At 33.4% G+C, this 19,769-nt stretch overlaps 1 protein-coding gene across 13 annotated transcripts in view; it reads right to left on the reverse strand.

The window, feature by feature from the left end:
* The window catches only part of GPATCH2L (G-patch domain containing 2 like), a 56,458-nt gene that overhangs the window by 7,580 nt on the left and 29,109 nt on the right, over window positions 1–19,769 (reverse strand). For 11 of the 13 annotated variants that reach the window (XR_012486462.1, XR_012486461.1, XR_012486464.1 and 8 more), the window contains one exon: window positions 861–955. Coding sequence is in view for 7 of the 13 variants with exons in the window: in XM_074289944.1 (XP_074146045.1) it covers window positions 861–955 (95 nt within the window). In the remaining 6 variants the exon portion in view is untranslated. Of the gene's footprint in view, window positions 1–860; window positions 956–1,076; window positions 1,148–19,769 lie in introns of those variants that run through there. The other 2 variants (XR_012486460.1, XR_012486465.1) reach the window with 1 other exon arrangement.

Here is a 19,769-nt window from a genome sequence, read left to right on the forward strand (position 1 = left end):
ACTTCTAAGAGAGAAGATATCAAGATCTCCCTACCCTCTGGCATACTGTTCTGGGTTAGACTTACCACCTATAATTTCATCACCATGCTGCTAACTCAAGCCTTGATTAATACCACCATTTCCCTGAGCCTACTTTCGTCTCCAATTGCAGGATGTAGTACCAAATTCTTCCCAATGCTATCCTTTAAAGAGGGCAGAAATTGGAATTTTGGGCTCACTTCACTCTGCATCTGTTGTTGAGTCTGGTTTTAACTGCACAGAACACAATATCTCCATCTGGTAGCCCCCGAGACTCATTTCCCCTCTCCACTTAAGCTTATATCCCTACTTCCCAGATTTCTTTTGTGCTGTCTCCCCTCCATTAAATCATAAACTCTTTGATGGCAGAGACTGTCTTTTTATTCCTATTCCCAGTCCTTAGCATAGTACCTGGCACCTAGTTAATGCTTAATAAATGATTACTGGATTTACTGGATTGGATTGGTTCAAAGTCTAGGTTCTCAACATTACTCACAAGTGTTCCATGGAGGCTATTACTATCAGGTTGGTCTTATGATGGCTGACACTTTTGTAAATCTATCAGCATGTCCATAATTAAAACCTTCTCAGACTGGTAGGATGTAAAACCTTCTCAGACTGGTAGGATGTGCCAGAGCTAATGCTCTACTGGCATAATCTTTGAGAAATCAGGGTCATTTCCAGGTCTAAGTAAAGCATGCTGCACCTATTAAGCAAATAGTTTTCTTTGCTTAATGAACAGACCTTTAAGCTATCCCAATTGGTTAATCTCTCTACCACAGCACACATATTTTGTTTATTGCAGAATACAGGGGGAAGACTTTGAATCAAATCCAAATTACCTGCAGTTGGGCTGGACAGAGATGCTGTGGTCATAGGTTTCCGTTTCCTCTTTATGTCCCTTGAACATGGTGGTCCCAAGTGTACATTTGCCTGTCTGAACATGAGAAAAAGAGATAAAGACTACCAACTTATAACATGAGGAAAAAAAAGATAAGAACTCTATTAACTTACAAATTAAAGCAGTTCTTTTAATGAAATATATTTAGTTTACTTACACTGGAAGCTTAACACTTGCCCTCATCATGTCATTTTCTCCTCAAAAATCTTGAGTGATTCCTTATTATCTCTAGGATAAATAAGACAAACCCCTCAGACTGGCACTTAAAAGATCTCGATCTGACCACCTTTTCCAATTTTTTTCATTTTATTCTTTCACACAAAATTCAGCCAATCTAGTCTATTAACTGCTCCCTAAACTCATCACTCCATTTCCTCCCCTGGAAGCCCTTGCACAAGTTGTCCTCCATATTTAGAATGCACTCCCTTTTCAACTTTCTCTTAGGATCTCTAGCTTCCTTCAAGACTCAGGCTCAGATTCAGGTACCATCTCTCCTGTATGAATCCTTCCTGATCTTCCCAAGCTGTTAGTGAGCTCTCTCTCCTTAAATTACTATGTATTTATTCATCCTTGTGCAGGTCATATCCCCTTCAGTAAAATATCTAAGTTTCTTTAGAATATTGTTCATTTTCATACCTTTACTACCATCTTCTGTCACAAAATTCCTTCCCCATAGTTGGTACTTAATACATTCATATTGACTGATTAAACTGAATCATGGAACATACAAAAAATATTTTAAATTGGAAGAAGGACTGCAAATTTTTTATCTAAAACCATTCAGAATTAATCAAAAGTAGTCCATAACTTTACCAACAGTATATAGCCATACTATCTTTACCATCTGACTTCAGAGCATCAGGTATACAGTATAAATTTTGAAACAATATTGTACAAACATAATGATATCAGATAATAGAGCTAAAGAATCAAATCTTCTAAAATCGTTAATAAAATATCTATTCTCAAGGAAACAAACATTAAAAAATTTATTTCTATAATGAATACAGGGCATTTGCATAACACTTTATTAATAGTCCATTTTAACCTTCCTAACATGGATTTTTTTTTATCCTATTGAAGATCAGCAATACATTTTTTTTTGCTTTTAAGAAATTTTAAATTAAATTAAAAACATTAGTTGCAATTAATCATGTCCAAATCAAAGAAAAGTGATTTGGTAAGCCACATTTGAAGTATTGTGCTCAAATTCAAGTACTACTTTTAATTAAGGGCACTGACAATAAAAGGAGAACAACCAGGATGGTGAAGTGACTAGAAACCATGACCTATAAAGGTAGATGAAACTAAAGCTATTTAGCCTAAAGACAGGAAGCCTGAGGGAGGAAAGGAAGGATAGTGGAAGATGATACCTGTCTTGAAGAATTTCAAAGGCTGCCATATAGAAAAAGATACTAAGTTTTGCTCTGTTTGTCTGCGGAGAACAATGGGCAGACAGATTTCAGTTCAATAAAAGGAAACATTTCCTAATAATTAGCCCTGACCAAAAATAGCTTTCCTTTGAAGGAAGTAATTTTCTCATCATTAGTGGTCTTAATTAAGAGTCCACTGGATGACCACCTCATTGATGGATACCATTTTATTTTTGTTTGGGTATGCCTTAAACTAAGATCACTTCTCTGTGATTACTTAGCAAGTCCAATTTTGATAAAAAGTTCTAAATTCAATATTAATATCTCTGAACCTTCATTTGGGAAAATTTCTAATCTCTAGGCAGAGGTAGTAGGATGCTATGCTTTAATACTTTTAAACTTTAATACATCAATGCTTTTACACACTGACAGGGAAGTTGGAGGAAAGTCTTTCTTGGGATCTCCCTTTCTTAGATACAGTGATAGGGAGTCTTCAGTAGTAAGACATTCATAGGGCTTCTCTTCTTGATATTTCCTCTCACCACAATCACAGCTCGATCCTACCTTCCTTTTTACCAACCAGAAGCTGGTGCATCCGAGCTGCAAGTTCTTTACAGCAATTACTTGGAAGGGCCATCTAGATTAGGTCATACTAAATGTGAATCCTTTCTACAACATATGCAGCAAATGCATATAGAATTTGTTTGAAGACCTCTAAGGAGAAAGAAGTACCAGGACCTCCAAAGGCTACCAATTCTGCCTTGGACAACTCTAAACCATGCAGAACTTCTTTTTTATATTGGACCGTCAATTTCTCCCCTCACTTTCTAGTACTGTCTATTGGAACCAAGCAGGACAAGCCTGAGCCCTCTTCTATAGGACAATCCTTCAAATCTTGAAGAGTTATCAAGTCCTCCTTGTCTAAATGCTCCTGGATCCTTCAAAATAATTCACATAGTATGATCTTCGGTCCTTCTCTATCTGGGTGAAAGAATCCTCTAGATTCTTTCCTAGCTTATCAATGTGCTTTCTAAAACATGGTGCCTAGAGCAGGACCAACCAATCCTAGCACTCTCATAATGCAACCTAGGATTGTATTAGCTTTGACATATCACTGATTCATACTGAACTTGCTACCACTGAACACTTTTTATGAGTAACTATTTAACTGTGCTATCTCTATCTTACATTTTGAAGCTGATTTTTTTAATCCAAGTATAAACATTTACCTATACCTATTTCTATTATATTTCATCTTAGATATTTGGCCCAAAGTTCAACCTGTCAACCTCTTGTTGGGATTCTGAATCAATTATCCAAGGTATTAGCCATCCCTTCTAGGTTTGTGTCATCTGCAAATTTAATGAGCATGCTATTACCTAAGATAATGATAAAATTGTTGAACAGCAATACAGGATCAAGCCAAAACACCAAAGACACTCCACTAGAAACTTCCAAGACGACACAGAAATACCAGAACACTGTGGGTCCAATCATTCATCCAATTTTGAATCCTTTCATGCTAACTAATTCACATTTCTACATTCTTTTCACACAAACAGCATGAAATAGACACTATCTTTACAGGATCATGCCAGGACGTTACATTCATTCTGTCATCTATCTTTATTTTCTATACATGTCTATTTAAAATGCAAGTTGGCTGATGAGTACCCTGTGCATCCACATTTGGTTTTCCATATCATTTCTGAATTCTCATCAGAATTTTTCTTTTTGTACTTCTCAGCCCATAAGGGGTTCAGACAACATATCAGAAGGCGGCTGAGAGGGCCCTTTTTCTGACACTGAGAGCATTACCATATTATTGCATTGCCCATTTTGGATTTGATTCACAGTACTGGGTCTCAGTCTCAGAACAAGGAAGAATACTAGCATACCAGAGCTTGTACCCAAAAAGGAGCTAAGACCTTCCTCACAATTCTAGGGAGGAAAAGAGTACTTGTGATTGCTCACAGTCCAAAGCACAGGCCAAGGAAGTAATAAACACAATTCTTCCTTGATCATAATCCCTTGGAAGAACTAAAAACATACAGACCCTTAGAATTATCTCTGAAACAGCTGCACAAAAAAACCTGAAATCTGGGACAGGATACCCTTCACTCCAGCCAGAGCCGCATAGAATTAAAAGTCAAGAAATGGGCTGGGGAAATGAGCAAAGAGAAGTAAAAGAATCTGACTGCAGAAAGTTAACTGGTGACAGGGAAGATCAAACTCAGAAGACAGCAAAATCAAAACTGCTACAACAAAAGCCTGAAAGTATGAATGAAAGAACTTTTAAGGATTTTTAAAATCAACTAAAAGAAGCGGAAGAAAAATTGGAAAAGAGAAATGAGAGTGATGCAAGAAAATCATGAAAAATGAGTCAACAGCTTGATAAAGGAGGCACAAAAAATACTGAAAAAATAACACCTTAAAAACAGAATAAGCCAAATGATAAGCAAAAAAAAAAAAAAAAAATTCAGTGAAGAAAAAAGCAGAATTGACTAAATGGAAAAAAAGACTCAAAAGATCACTAAAGAAAATAATTCCTTAAAACTTAAAATTGGGCAAGTGAAAACTAATGATTTTATAAGACTTCAAGAAACAATAAAACAAAATCAAATAAATAAAAAAATAGAAGACAATATGAAATATCTCATTAGAAAAACAACTGACCTGAAAAATAGATCCAAGAGGATTAATTTTAAAATTAGTGGACTACCTAAAAGCCATAATAAAAAAAAGTCTAGATTTCATCTTTCAAGAAATTGTCAAAGAAAACTGCTCTGATATTCTAGAACCAGAGAGCAAAATAGAAATTGAAAGAGTTTGTCAATCACCTCTTGAGATTACAAATAAAAATTCCCAGGAATACTACAACCAAATTCCACAGCATCCACATCAAGGAGAAAATATAACAAGCAGCTAAAAAGAAAATGAAATATTGTGGAGCCACAGTTAGGATAGTACAAAATCTAGCAGTACCTACATTAAAGAACTGGGGAGACACTAATGCACTTGGTGAAATAGTATACTATTCTCAATTATTCTGGAGAACAATTTGAAATATGGTAAAAGATCTATAAAATTATGTATACCATTTAACCAATCAATATTACTAATGAGTTTATATCTCAAAGATATAAAAGATATAGAAAACAAAAAGGAAAAGGACCTATTCACAAAAATATTCATAGCTCTCTTTTAGTAGTAGCAAAGAAATGGAAATGGAAAGGACATTCATCAATTGGGGAATGACTAAACAAACTGCAGTATATAATTGTAAAGGAATACTATGTGCTATAAGAAATGACAAGCAGGATGTTTTCAGAGAAACCTGGAAAGACTTTTAATGAAAACTGAAATGAGCAGAATCAGAACAACATTGTATCCACTAGGAGCAATATTATTATATGACCACCAATTGTGAACAATTTAGCTATTCTCAGCAACACAATGATCCAAGTAAATTATGAAGGAATTATAATGATAAATGCTACCCACCTCCAAAGAATGAACTAGTAGTGTCTGAATGTAGATTTTCTTTTATTTTTCTTGGAATTTTTCTGTATTTTCTTTCACAACATGACTAACATGGAAATGTTTTGCATGACTGCACATGTATAACCTATACATATAACTGCTTGCCTTCTCAATAGGGGATGAGAATTGAGGTAGAGAGGGAAGGTAAGAGAGCATTTAGAACTCAACAAACATTTTTGTTAATGTTAATTAAAAATTATTTTTAATTGTAATTGGGAAAAATAAAATATTAATTTTTTTAAAAAGAAAAAAACTCCCTAGTTCTCCTCAGCTAATTTCCAAAAATAAAATGTCATTCCATGAACTCCTAAAGAATTTCTCTGAAACCTTTAAAATTTGCTCTCTACACTACAAATTACCCTAATTCTCTCCCTGTCCCAAATTCCTAGGATGATGTTATTTGACAGCAGTTATAAGTCTGCATCACTATTCATTTTAATGATAGTACTATCTCTGCAGTCTTATATCTACTATTTTGTCCTTATTCTACCCTTCTCTGCATTATATTATTTTACTCTCAAATCTGGACAGAGGTCAATATTCCCTTCTGCTTCTTCAAATCCTTTTTCTTCCTTATTTTAATGTAAAGACTTTTGTGAAGTGACATTGTATTTCCTCTAACAACCTGAAGAACTTCCTGTTTCATAATCACTTTTATCTCCTCTTCTAGTGTCAAAGCCAGGCTGCATTCTGAGCATATTGGACAGTTATCATGACCACAGACCAGATATTCTAAGCAGGTTAATGTAAGTATTCCCATTTTGAGTTCTAAAATCAAAAGCCTCATGTAAATCTTGCTAGTTACTCTTGCAATTAATTATCATTAGCTATGGGATAGCCATTTTTCTTTCTGCCTTTATTTTTTAAAACTCTCTGGCGTATATACATTCCAGGATAACGGAAATCTTATCACCAACAAGATACTACATATTGTATAGTATACAGTTCTTTTGGCCAGTTCTACTTTTTAAGGAGTAGCTCTCCTTCAGCAAAACTAAGCTGAGTTCTTTCAAAGATTAGATAGATAGCAGCAGTCGCTAAGTTCTAATATCCCTAGAATGTCTTCTTTGTCAGCTGGCAAATCTTTGCTTGTTGATGGGATTATATGTTTCTCTACAAAAAAAAATCCTTTCACTAGTGAAATATTTAATATTTTACTTAAATAATATTCCCAAGCAACTAATTACAACCAGAAAAAATTAAGGAATGGGTAAAACAAAAAAAAAAGTAATAATCTTCATTTTTTCCAAACCCTTTTCCGATATTCCTGACCAGGCTACTGCTGTTAAGAGTTAGTTAGTGAGACCAATCTGTTGAACCATAAATATATCTGGTTACTCTGAACAAAGAGAAAATTGGGAGTGGAAGGTGGATGGGGAGAGGTGTAAAAAAGTGCAAAATTAACTCAACTATTATTTTGCAAGAACTACTATTATGATGAAAAATTGGCTCAAATAGATTCAAACTGTCACTCAAACAGTCTCACTGTTAGTTTTTGAGGCAAAATAAGACACTGAAGATATAAAAAAGGGTTGTCAGAAAGTAAATTATCAAAAAGGGCTGAGAAAAGTGCTTGAATTTTTCCATCTCTCCTGGGGCTTTTCCCTGATTCTCTTATTCTTTGGCTCCTATCCAGGAATAAGAAGCTAATAGCAGGCAAAGAAATTCCTAGAAAGATTATTCAACAATTTACACTGCCAGTATTAACAATATTCCATCCCTTAGAAGAAATCATCAAGACTGTGAACCTTGTGAATTTCTGAGACTTATCCAATTCCAGATTCAGTACCTGTTTGTTAGTTGGTAAATTACTCTTATGTTCAAATACTTATGGTGACTAAAGTTTATAGGTTGAAATCTAGTACTTGATATTTAAAAGTTATGGTAAGTCAGTAATAAGAGTGGTAGGTAAGGAAAAGATTTGGGAGCTAAGAAGGAAAGATAAAAGGGATTTGTAAATTTTACCTGCTTAATAATATTGTTAAGCAAAGAATTTTTGTATTCAAAGTTTTTCTCCACAATGTGATTATTCTTCTGTCTTAAAAGACTTTATGTTACGTAAAGATGCCATATACATTTAAAAATAAGAATTCACTATATATGTGTATAAAAATATACCTCTATAAATAATATAATGATATAAGTATATAGAAAAAACAATAGAGGAATAAAAATAATGAAAGAGGGAAACATGGAAAGAAAATAAAGCTTGAGTACTATGAATTGACAAAAATATGTATTTTAAGCTAAAATAATCCTCAAACTTTAAACTCTTTTAAAGATAATAGCCTTATCTCATTGATGACATCAATGACTCAATATTAGTCATTAAAAAGTTCTCAATTCAATCTAGAGTACAACTAATTTATTCAATTGCCATTTAAGTGTGAGACATGGTACTAGGCATTAGGAGATGATTAACATAAAAATTCACAATGACATATCACTAAATTTTACAAAATGCATTCCCATAACATTCTTTGAGAATAAGTCCAAATATTACTATCCTTATTTTGTAGGAGACATGAGGCTCAGAGTTGTTGTCTCTTAACCCCACAAGTTAAATGTCAGAACTAGAGCTTGACTCCTTCCATCAAACCAAGATTCTTCCCATTTATCATAAATGTAATTGTGGCATTAAATAATACTAAATAATCTAGAAATGCATTTGTCCCAGAATAATTTTTGAATCCTAAAGCAAATCAAAGGAATAAAGATGAAGATCTTTTAAAATAGGTCCTCATGATGGAAATGAATTTGGAAACTATTCCAAAATGAGATATATTGGCCCTTTAGTTTTTACTTAATTTTCTTTGCATTTTAGAAACACAAGATCATAGAGCTAGAATTGGAAGAATATCAAGGACATCTAGTCCATTTTGTAGATAAGTGAGGTCCAATGGGATTAAAAAAGACTTATATGAGTCACATAGTGCTAGAAGTGACATTTGAATTCAGGTCCCTTTAATTCATTTTAAGTTAGTGTTCTTTCCACCATGCCACCTAATCTCTGTTTCAGCTTCTACTCTTAGTGAGTGAAGAATTCAATTTAATTCAACTCAAAATATTTTTTTAATCACTACAATCTATTGTGGTTTCTTTCTAATTGTTACAAGTTTTTCTGTTTTTTCCTTGCTCCTAGTGTCTTAGGCCCAGATCCTTCCATATATGTGTATTAAACACTTACATAGGCAAAGCACTGGGGATAAAGTGTTTTGTTTTGGTTTGGTTTTTTTGGGCGGGGTTAGCCATACTCCCTGAACTCAAGATGCTTTTTACCATATAATAAGAAGGATGTGACATACATGCAAACAAGTATGAAAAAAGATCAGTATGATAGGAATACAGGGCTAAGTCCAGACAAGCTGTCCTAAAAAAATGTAAGGCAGATATCACTTTTAGAGGGGAAGAGATAGAAAGGAAATTGATGAAATTTGGGGAAAATCTCCTATAGATCCTGCCAACTGCTTATTTCATAGCTGAACAGACACATGGATTCCTCTCTGGAAGAAACCATTTAGCCAAATAATTTGCAAAGCAAAATTAGGTTACAAAAGCAATGAATAAAGTTCCTCATTTCAAATAACTTTACACAAAGACCAATAAACAAATCATAAGGCAATGTTTCAGATTATTAACAATTCACTGAAAACGTACTCTCATATACATGTGCGTGTGTGCATACAATATTTATATCTTATATTCAACTCCAAGAAGCCGAAGAATTAGATGCGCTATTAAAATTTCACTATTGTTTAGCAAAGTAGGCTATAATGATGACTAAGACTAGATGGCTGTCTCTGGGAGGGCAGGTATGTACTTTTGGAAAAAATATTTTGGAAAAACATGATTATTTATAGTACCAATGCCAGCAAAAAGTAACTGAAATGACTATTTTTTAGTCACCAAGCAATATTTTAGTCACCTCTAATTATAAAAAGCAGCTTATATTCACTATGCCAAGTTACCTGTAGCACTGAATTGCCATTGTTTTTAAGGCCATTCATTTTGGAAAACTTCATTAAAAGGATTCATATTTTGCATAAAAATTGAAAAGGAGTTTAATGTACCCATTCTAAAAGATCTATATTTATGGCCACTATTATGAACGAACTTGATGTTTCTGAGAACCACAATATACCGTTTTCTTTACTGATTTATTTTCAACATCAATTAACATTTATTTTAGTACAAAGTAACAAACATAGTAGCATCAAGTTCTTATTAACATGTACTATGGAAGGATCTGGGCCTAAGACACTAGGAACAAGAAAAAAAAGAAAAAACTTTTAACAATTAGAAAAGAAACCACAATGGATTGCAGTGATGAAAAAAAAATCTTAATAGTAAGAAGTTTCCACTAGTTTTACTCAAATTTGACCCACAAAGGTCACTGACTAAAATCACTACAATTCATTTACTCCTAAAAGGAGAGATTTTTCTGCAAGTGTTTTCATGTTAGTAGTCATCAAGTTCAGATCATCGCATGTCATGAATTTGATTCACGTTATCAATAGAATCTGAATATCTTCAAATCTAGGAAATATGGAATGATGGCGTTTTTTTTAAAGTCATGTCCAACTCTTTGTGTCCCTTTTGGGGATTTTTTTTTTTTTTTGCAAAGACAATAGAGTATCTTTTTCCTTCTCTAGCTACTTTTATAGATGACAAAACTGAGGCTAACAGAGGTAAGTGACTTGCCCAGGATCATACAGCTAGCTAAGTGTCATGAAGCTTATAGTTTAGAGAGAAGGGAGATATAGCTATACATATATAATTATCTATTATAAAATGATAAATGTATAGTATATTTAAGAAGTACAAACTATAATGATTTCAAAAAAAAGAAGAGGCAGTAGATATCAGGGAAATATTCTTAGAGGAAGTGTCATTTTAGCTGTTTTGAAGAGCAAAGAGGAATTTAACAGGCAAAATAAGGACTACAGAAAAGTAATAACAACAACAGCTGGAATTTATATGGTGCTTTAAGGTCTATGAGGTGCTTTATATATATAATCATATATATCTCATTTGCTGACAGGGTAGAAGAAATTATGTACAGCAAAAGGCATGTTCAAAGTATAGTAAGTTAAGTAGTCTAATTTGGCTGAAATAAAAAAATACATGGATGGGAAGAGAATGAGATAAGGCTGAAAAAGAAATCTGAAACTGGTAAGTTTCAAAAGGGAGCAACATGAGATTTTTTTTTTTTTTTAAGCAAAGGAGGCCTTGGAGAGAAAATACAATAGAAAGAATACTAGATCTCGTTGCAAAGAACTTTGACACTGATTAGTGGTGACACTGAGTATGATCCATTCCATTTAGCATCAATTCCTCATCTACAAGTTAGAGATAATAGTACTCACACTATTCTACATCATATCAGATTGTTTAAAGGAATAATTTTCTAAGCATAAAATTACATTTAATTATGAATTTTATAGTGACATGATCAGGTCTGTGTATAAGGAAGGCTATTTTACTGGCTGTACACAAAAGAAAGACAAAATAACAAGGAAAACCTGTGAAAAGGCTATTGTAGAAAAGAATCCCTAACAAGGAGAAATCCTATATAAATTACCTAACACAAGGAAAATTTTATATGCAAGAAAGCTCATTCAGCACTCTTCTCCACCAGCCTTCACACATCTTTGACAAGATCACAAGTAAATAATGGACTGGGATTCCTGAAGCTGCCCCAGGGGTTACTCAAGGCAAGGACACAAGTTGGCAATCTCCACATTCCCTAACACAAAAAGAATGAGGTAAACCTGAAGACCATCCTTGTGAAGTCTACTTAATAGGGAGAGAGGAATCAGAAAATGACAAAAGAAAAAAAAGAAGAAAAAAGGCTGAAATATCAAACATTTCAAGAGAAAATGCTAGCATATAAGCAAAACAGAGCAGATCCTAAAACCGTAAGGAAGAATGAGCAAAATATGAAAGAATATAAAAATCTCAACTAATATTATTATATGAAGGAGAGAAGACTCCTGCAGACTCTAAAACATGAACAAATTCAGAATGGTTCAAAGGGGAAATAAAATCTACAAAAGAAGAAATGAAAAACAAATATGGATAAGAAATTGGAACTTTTGTTGGAGAATTTAAAAATACAATTAACAGATTAGGAAAAATGTACCCAGATAAAGAATCTCCCTAGCGAAATGAAAGATTAACAGAGTTGGAACATAAAAATATTAAAAGTAAAGGAAAATTTGAGAAGAAAAAAAAATAAACATTAATATTAAAAGAATACCATATAAATTCTATACAAGTCAAAGTAACTGACCTTGAAAACAAAATGAACAAAGATAATTAAAGGATTATAGTTCTCCCAGAACAACATGACAGTACTATAATACAGGACCTAGTACAAGAAAACCATCCAGAACTTGCAGACACAAATCGCTGAGATATATCAGGTAACAATGAGGGGGGGAAAGCCTTGTAGCTCAAATTCTAAAAAAACACAGTGGTTAAAATTAATAACATCAATGATAATCACACCAAACTTTGCAAGCAACAAAGAGACTTAACTGAAAGAAAGGAAATTCAAATAATACAAGATCGATTCCATAACCACATAAAAATTGTATAATAAAATGGAATCATATACTCCAAAAGTGAATGCACCAAATAACATGACAACCCTGGAAATCTGGGCTTAATCATAGATCTCAAGCAATTGAAATATTCAAAAAGGTAAATAATGCTATCATGGAAAGAACAAGTAATGAAATCTCATATTTACAGATTTTGGGAAGGAACAATAACAGAGTAAAAGAAAGAGGGGAGATCATCAAAAGATGAAAATGAAAAAAGGACATAATGAAGATTTAAATAGAATTTAAAATATCAGAAAAAAAGATAAACATCCAAGCACTAAATCCCATGACAGCTGCCCCTTCTCATTAAAGGTGAATTGATGTCTTTTGTGGGACACACAGCTGCAGTAGGACATTGTAAAAATGAAGAAAGGAAAAGTGGGGGATGGAGAGGAATGAGCAGTATACTCTTAAGTCCATGAGAAAACAGTGAAGAAATAGTGATTCCTATAGTCTCTCAATAAAATGGGTGCTGTGAGTGACTAGGAGAAGAAGCAGAGGTGATGGATTGCAACTGGGAACTAGAAAGGGTGTGGCACTGGGGAACACTTCTCTCCCAAGGAAATTAAATATTTATCAGGAGGAAAAGAGGGAGACTTCCTACGGGTTTAGTTTTGGAAGTTTATTGTATGCAGTAAGAAGCAATCATCTTGGAGTCTATAGAATTTTCATGGGCAGTAGGAATAGGAGTAGGAATATGCAAGATACTAGGAGAAAATGGCATATAGAATAGGGTGTGGTGTGATGGTTTTAAATAACTAAAATTATAATAGCATGGCCTTTGAGAAAGGAAACTGATCATAGTGAGGGCAAGGAGTGAGACTGACTCATATGATCTGAGACCTAGGGTGACTTCTATTATACAGTAATATTTTTGTTTAAGAATGACCCCTTTATGAATTGATGCTGTTAAGTCATAACAGAAAAGAAGTGAGGTGATATTTATATTTATATTCATAAAGGCAGTAACAAAGAAACACGTTACAAGAGATTAGACTTGATCCTTTATAACAATGAAGTATGGAAAAACTATTCTCTCTTTTAATCACTTCCTTTGATATTCCCAGATTTTGTTTTTTCCAAATGAATTTTGTTTATTTTATCGAGTTCTAGACAGCAATTCCTTAGTAATTTGATTAGCATGATATTAAAAGTATAAATTAACTTTGATCATTTTTATTATGTGAGCACAGCCCAGTCATGACAATGAATATTCCACAGGCTATTTTTTAAAGGAATGCTTTAATGGCAGCCAGATGGCTCAGTGAATAGAATGCCAGGCTTGAGTCAGGAAGACTCATCTTCCTGAATTCAAATCCAGCCTCAGACACTTCACTTTGTGACCCCAAGCAAGTCACTTCACACCTTGCTTGCCTCAGTTTCCTCATCTGTAAAATTAGAAGGAAATGGCAAAACACTGCAATATTTTTTGCCCAAGAAAACCCCAAAAGGGATCACAAAGAGTTGGCCATAACTATAAAAAGATTAAACAAACTTTTTAACTGAATCTAAATAACTCTTTTGCATGCTTTAGTAGGTTGGGCTTTAAATATTTTGTCTTTTGGAGTTATTTGGAATGGGATTCCCCTTTCTATTATTGCATCTTTGTTATTATTATATATTATTATTATTGTTATTATTATTATATGGAAATAGTTGATTTGTGAGGTTTTATTTTGTAGCTTTCAACTATGATGAAGCTATTGTTTCAATTAATATCTTTGCTAATTCCCTAATGAAATATAACCTTTCATCAACAAATAGGGATAATTCTATCCCCTCTCTACCTATCTTTATACCTTTAATTTTTTTCTCTCGTCCTATTTGCTATTGCTAAACATTTCTAGAACAATATCAAATAACAGTGGGACAATGGACCTCCTTGCTTTACTCCTTTATTTGTTTAAAGAGGTTCTAATACATTCTCATTGCATATGATGCTTCCTTTTGGTTTTAGGTGCTTTTTGTGACTTTTTTTTTTAATAGATATGTGGTCAAAAGATGTGAACAAACATTTCTCAAAAGAAGAATTGTAAAGTACCCAGGATTCATATGAAAAATGTTTCAAGTCACTAATAATAAGAGAAATTCAAATCAATATAACCTTGAGGTTTTATCTTATATTTTTATATTTTTCAAATTGGCAAGTGTTGCAAAAAATGACAATACGACAGTTCTCACTATATATATACACATACACACACATATATATACACACACATACTATATATATATATATAATACATACTATATATATATACATACATACATACAATACATACATATTATAAGAATTATGCAAATTCAACTTTATATAAAGAATTCTCAAAGAAATCTGCATTCCAAAAAAAAAAAAAAATCTGTTAACTATACTGTACAGTACTGTGCTCCCTCTCCTTTTATTCCTTCCCCTTGGCTTAGCACTCTGTGGCCTCCCACCAAAGCCTCCAAGTAAAAGCAGAATAGACACAGAGACTACAACTGATGCCTAGTCCACACTCAACAACTGCTTCTTTGTCCCCAACCCCTATGTTTCTCTAAATCATCTCTGTGTTCTGTGTCCATCCCCCATGTTTGTCCTCACATGCTCTTTCTCTCAGTTCCAGGCCTGCCCCACACAGCTGCCCCTGACTCCTGTGTATTCTTTCTCCTATTCTCACTTCTCATCTCCAGCCCCAACATGTCTTTGAACTATGTTCCTTGAACATAGTTGGAACTATGTTCCAACTCCCCTTCCTCACTTCCCCATGTCCACAAGCAAATTCACAATATGTAAAACACACAGAGATCTGTAGCTGATCCATTTACATAAAGCAGTAGCCGTCTGTAGTCAATTTTTTTGGAGATGTTATAGCATAAGAGACACCCTATTACATTGTTGGTGGAGCTATTAAATGGTATGACCATTTGGAAAGCAATTTAGTAACATGTAAATAAAATGACCAAAATGTTCATATCCTTTGAACCAGACTCCATTTACTATGTTTGTAACCAAAAGAAGTCACTGATAAAAAAGAAAGTTCCACTATATATATATATGAAAATATTTATGGCAGTATTTTTTATGATAGCAAAGAATTGAAAATAAAGCTCCATTAATTGGGGAATAGATAAACAATTTGGAGTAGGTGACTGTAATTGAATATTAAAGTGTTATAAGAAATAACCTATATGAAGAATACAGAAAAAGATTGTACAAGAACTGACACAGTGAAGCAAGGTAAGCCAACAAAACAATATACACAATGATTAAAACAATGTAAATTCAAAGAAGTGTATGTACACAAAAACACAAAATCAATGTTATCTCAAACTATCAAAGAATTACTTTACAAAGCTAGAAAAAATAATAAAGTTCACTAAAGAAACAAAAATTTAATAATATCAAGGAAATCAATGGGAAAAAAAATTTGTAAAAAGCACCAGATCTTAAACTAGGCTACAAAGTTGCAATCATGAAAACAATCTGATACTGGGATGGGGGGAGGGGAAGAACCATTGATAAATGGAACAGATTAGATTTACAACATACTGAAGCATCTGAGCAGAGACCTTATATCTACATGGATCACAACAAAATACGGAGGAAACTGTATGTGGACCAAAAGGCCACAGTAAGAACCAAACATGGGACAACTGATTGGTTTAAGATTGAGAAAGGACTATGACAAGGGTATACTGTCACCTTACTTACTAACTTATAAGCAGAAAATATAATGCAAAATGCTAGGCTGGCTGAATCAAAAGCTAAGATTAAGGAAAGATAGCCATAAAGCCAGATACACAGATAATATTCCAATAGCAAAAAGTGAAGAAGAATTAAGGATTAAGAAACCTCTTGAAAAAAAAATTAAATAATGTTTCCTGAAAGATGAGGGTTTAAAAACCACTTTGAAGTTTAACTTAAAAAAATAACTAAGATCGTGGCAACTGGTTCCATCACTTCTTGGCAAACAGAAAAGAAGAAATGAAAGCAGTGTCGGATATATTCGTGGCTCAAAGATCACTGTAGATGGCAACTTCAGCCATGAAATTACAAAATGGAAAACATGGACAGCATACTGAAAAGCATACACAACATCTTGCCCACAAAGGTCCATACTCAAAGTTCTACTTTTCCAGTAATGATATAAGGCTGTGAGATATATGGACCCTGAGCACCACCAATTGCACAGCAAGATCAAATCAGTCAATGCTTAAAGAAATTAATTCAGACTATTCCTTAGAAGAACAAAAACTGAAACTAAATCTTAAATACTCTGCCACATAAGAAGACAGAACTCATTGGAAAATATCCTGGTGTTGGGGAAAATTAAAGGCAAAAAAAAAAAAAACAGCAAAGGTTGAGATGGACAGATAGTATCATGGAAGCAATGAGCATGAGCTTGAAAAGACTTGAGACAGTAGAGGATAGAAGGACCTGCCATGCTACAGTCCCTGGGGTCACAAAGAGTCATATATGACTGAAAAACTGAACAGCACCAGCATCAAACTTGGTCTCTAATAAACCAAAAGATCCCAGCTATTGAGAAAGCTGTTGGGAAAACTAGTCAACTCAAATGGGTAAATAAATTAGACGTAAAGGGTGACATAAGCAAATTATTAACAGAGCAAAGAAGAAATCACCTAATCTGATCTATGGAGAAAGGAAAGAGTTCTTGGCCAAAAAATTCCAAAATGGAATGTAACAAATTATAATAAATCTAACAGACAAAAAAAAAAATGAACAAACAGAACTAAACAAACTATTAGAGGATTTAGAGGTAAAAGACTTACAAAATCTTTCATATGGGATCGTGAAAAAACAGACATTTCTCAACATCACATAGTACCTTTACCAAAGAGATCATTTACTGGAAACAAAAGTTAAAATAAATATAAAAAGGCAGAAATGCTTATTTATACCACAACACAATAAAAATAGTAATTAACACAAGATCACAAGTAAAAGATATAGTACTGAATGAAAGCTTACTAATAACATTTTGGATAATAAATATATCTATAAACAAATCACTAAAAATATGTGATGATAATGATTATCTTGAGGGAGATGGTAGAATCCAGTAAAAATTGGAGGTTTTTTCCTCTTTATTTCCTATTATTCACTCTCCTCAATCTTTTACAATATATCCATATAACTGATTACTCAATTGAAACTTCTCTCTACAAAATTAAACTCTCTCTTAAATGCCAATAATTTCATGATCTTTTCTCACTCCTCATTACTTCATATTTCTGCACATTTTATACTATTACACTACCTCCTTACTCTGCGGTTCTGTCTTTTCTTTATTTCTATAATGTTTCTCTCTCCTGGTTCTCTTCCTATCTTCCATATCTCCTTAAATTTTTTTTTTTTTTGCTAGCTCATCATCCACATCATACATGTGTCTTACCACATTTATATGTGCACCAAAGGTTCCATGGGCACTCTTCTATTTTCTCTCTCTACCCTCTGTCTCAGTAACCTCATTGGTTCCCATGTGTTTACTCCAAATCTATATATTCAGATTCACACTTCAATGCTACATGAACAGCTGCCTCTTGGACATTTCAAACTGGATATTCTAAAGATTTCTCTAATACAATATACCAAAAAACAGACTTCATTATCTTTCCATCAAAACCTACTGCTCTATTATTAAACTTCTGTATTTCTGAAAAGAGAACCTCCATCCTTCCAGTCTCCCAAATTCATAACCATGATGACATTCTTTATGACTCTTTATTCTCCCTCATTCCATATACCACATGATCACCTCCTATCCTTTCTATCTCCACAAAATCCTCAAATCTGATTTCTTCTATTCATACATCTAGCATTTTATTTCAAGTCTTCCTTTGCATCTTAAGACTTCAGAGATGGATTCCTAATTGATTGCCTGGCCTCAAAATTCTTCAAATTCCAATTCATCTTTTATTTAAGCACAAATCTGACTTGTATCATTCCACTACTCAAAAACCACCAAGGGCTCCCCATTAACTTTAGGATCAAGTATAAACTCTATTGTTGTTCAGTTTTTAAAGCCCCTTTCATCAACTTGGCTCCATCCAACTCTCTTGGCTCTTCATACATTAACCTCCTGACTACAATCTATGATTCTGCCAAATTAGCCCTATCTCTTCTTCACAAAGGATACTATATCTACCATTTCCAGGCCCCAGAAAGCTATCCCCAAGATCTAGAATGTATTCCTTCCTCAAATCCACTTTAGAGATTGCTTTACTTCCTTCAAGGCAATTTAAATACCACTCTTTCCTGATCCTCCCAATAGCTAGTGCCCTATACCTCTTTAACTATCTTTCATTTATATTATACATACATAATGTGTATGTAAATGTGCACAACTCAGCACAAAGCACAAAGACATTTAAAAAGAGGGAATGTTTATGGCATTATAATTGTTTTTACCAAAAAGACTAAGTAAAATTATTTATAAAAAGGATACAATTTTTTTTTAAAATCACCTTTCAGTATTTTTAGCACTGAAAAGTAAGACCAAGCATGAACAATGATTAAGAAAAAATGCCAACCCTAAGACACAAAGATATTCTATTTTTTCTCTCCCTTCATAAAGTTATTCTCTTAAAAAAAAAAAAAAAAAAAGCAATAGATATGTTTCCTAAGTACATAAGGTACCAGGTTTCTTAGGTAACCAATGGGTTAAGTCAATCAAAGCAGTCACTGAAGATATAGAACACTTCAAAAATCAACTAGAAAACAAATTTGTACTGTGTGAGTTTAGCAAGTCTGGCAGCTGTCTGGGATTGAGGAAAATTAAAGAAGGAAGCATGATAAAACTCTGCTACTTGATACCTTGAACAAGTTAGTTAATTTCAATGAGATTCAAGTACCTTATCTCTAAACTGAAAGGAACGGACAAGATAATAATCCAATGTCCTTTTCTGCTCTAAATGTATGTATGATCCAGCAGTCTGAAGAAAACTGGAAGCATCAGATTTCTTTGAGAGGAGTACCAAACAAACCACTTTAGAAATGGAGAATTTTATCTACATAAGTTAAGAACTTGCAAATGCCCTTTGTGATTTGGGAGCTAAAACTAAAGGAAGAATCAATAAAGTTTTACTATAAAACTTTTAGCCAAATAATCAAGGGTTACCGAGCTGGATAAAACTTTATATTCACAAAACAAAACAAAATATAAAAATTATCTCTTCTTCAACATAGATATAGGTGAGTATTGGTCATACTTTTTATTTTCCCAGACAGAGTAGGAAATCCCTAATGCCAATATTCTTAACAACTAATCTAAATACTCTTTTTTCCCAGCTTTGTTTTTCAACATAAACAATCAAAAAAAT

Source organism: Sminthopsis crassicaudata, chromosome 2 (assembly GCF_048593235.1).
Source record: "Sminthopsis crassicaudata isolate SCR6 chromosome 2, ASM4859323v1, whole genome shotgun sequence".
Classification (NCBI taxonomy): domain Eukaryota; kingdom Metazoa; phylum Chordata; class Mammalia; order Dasyuromorphia; family Dasyuridae; genus Sminthopsis; species Sminthopsis crassicaudata.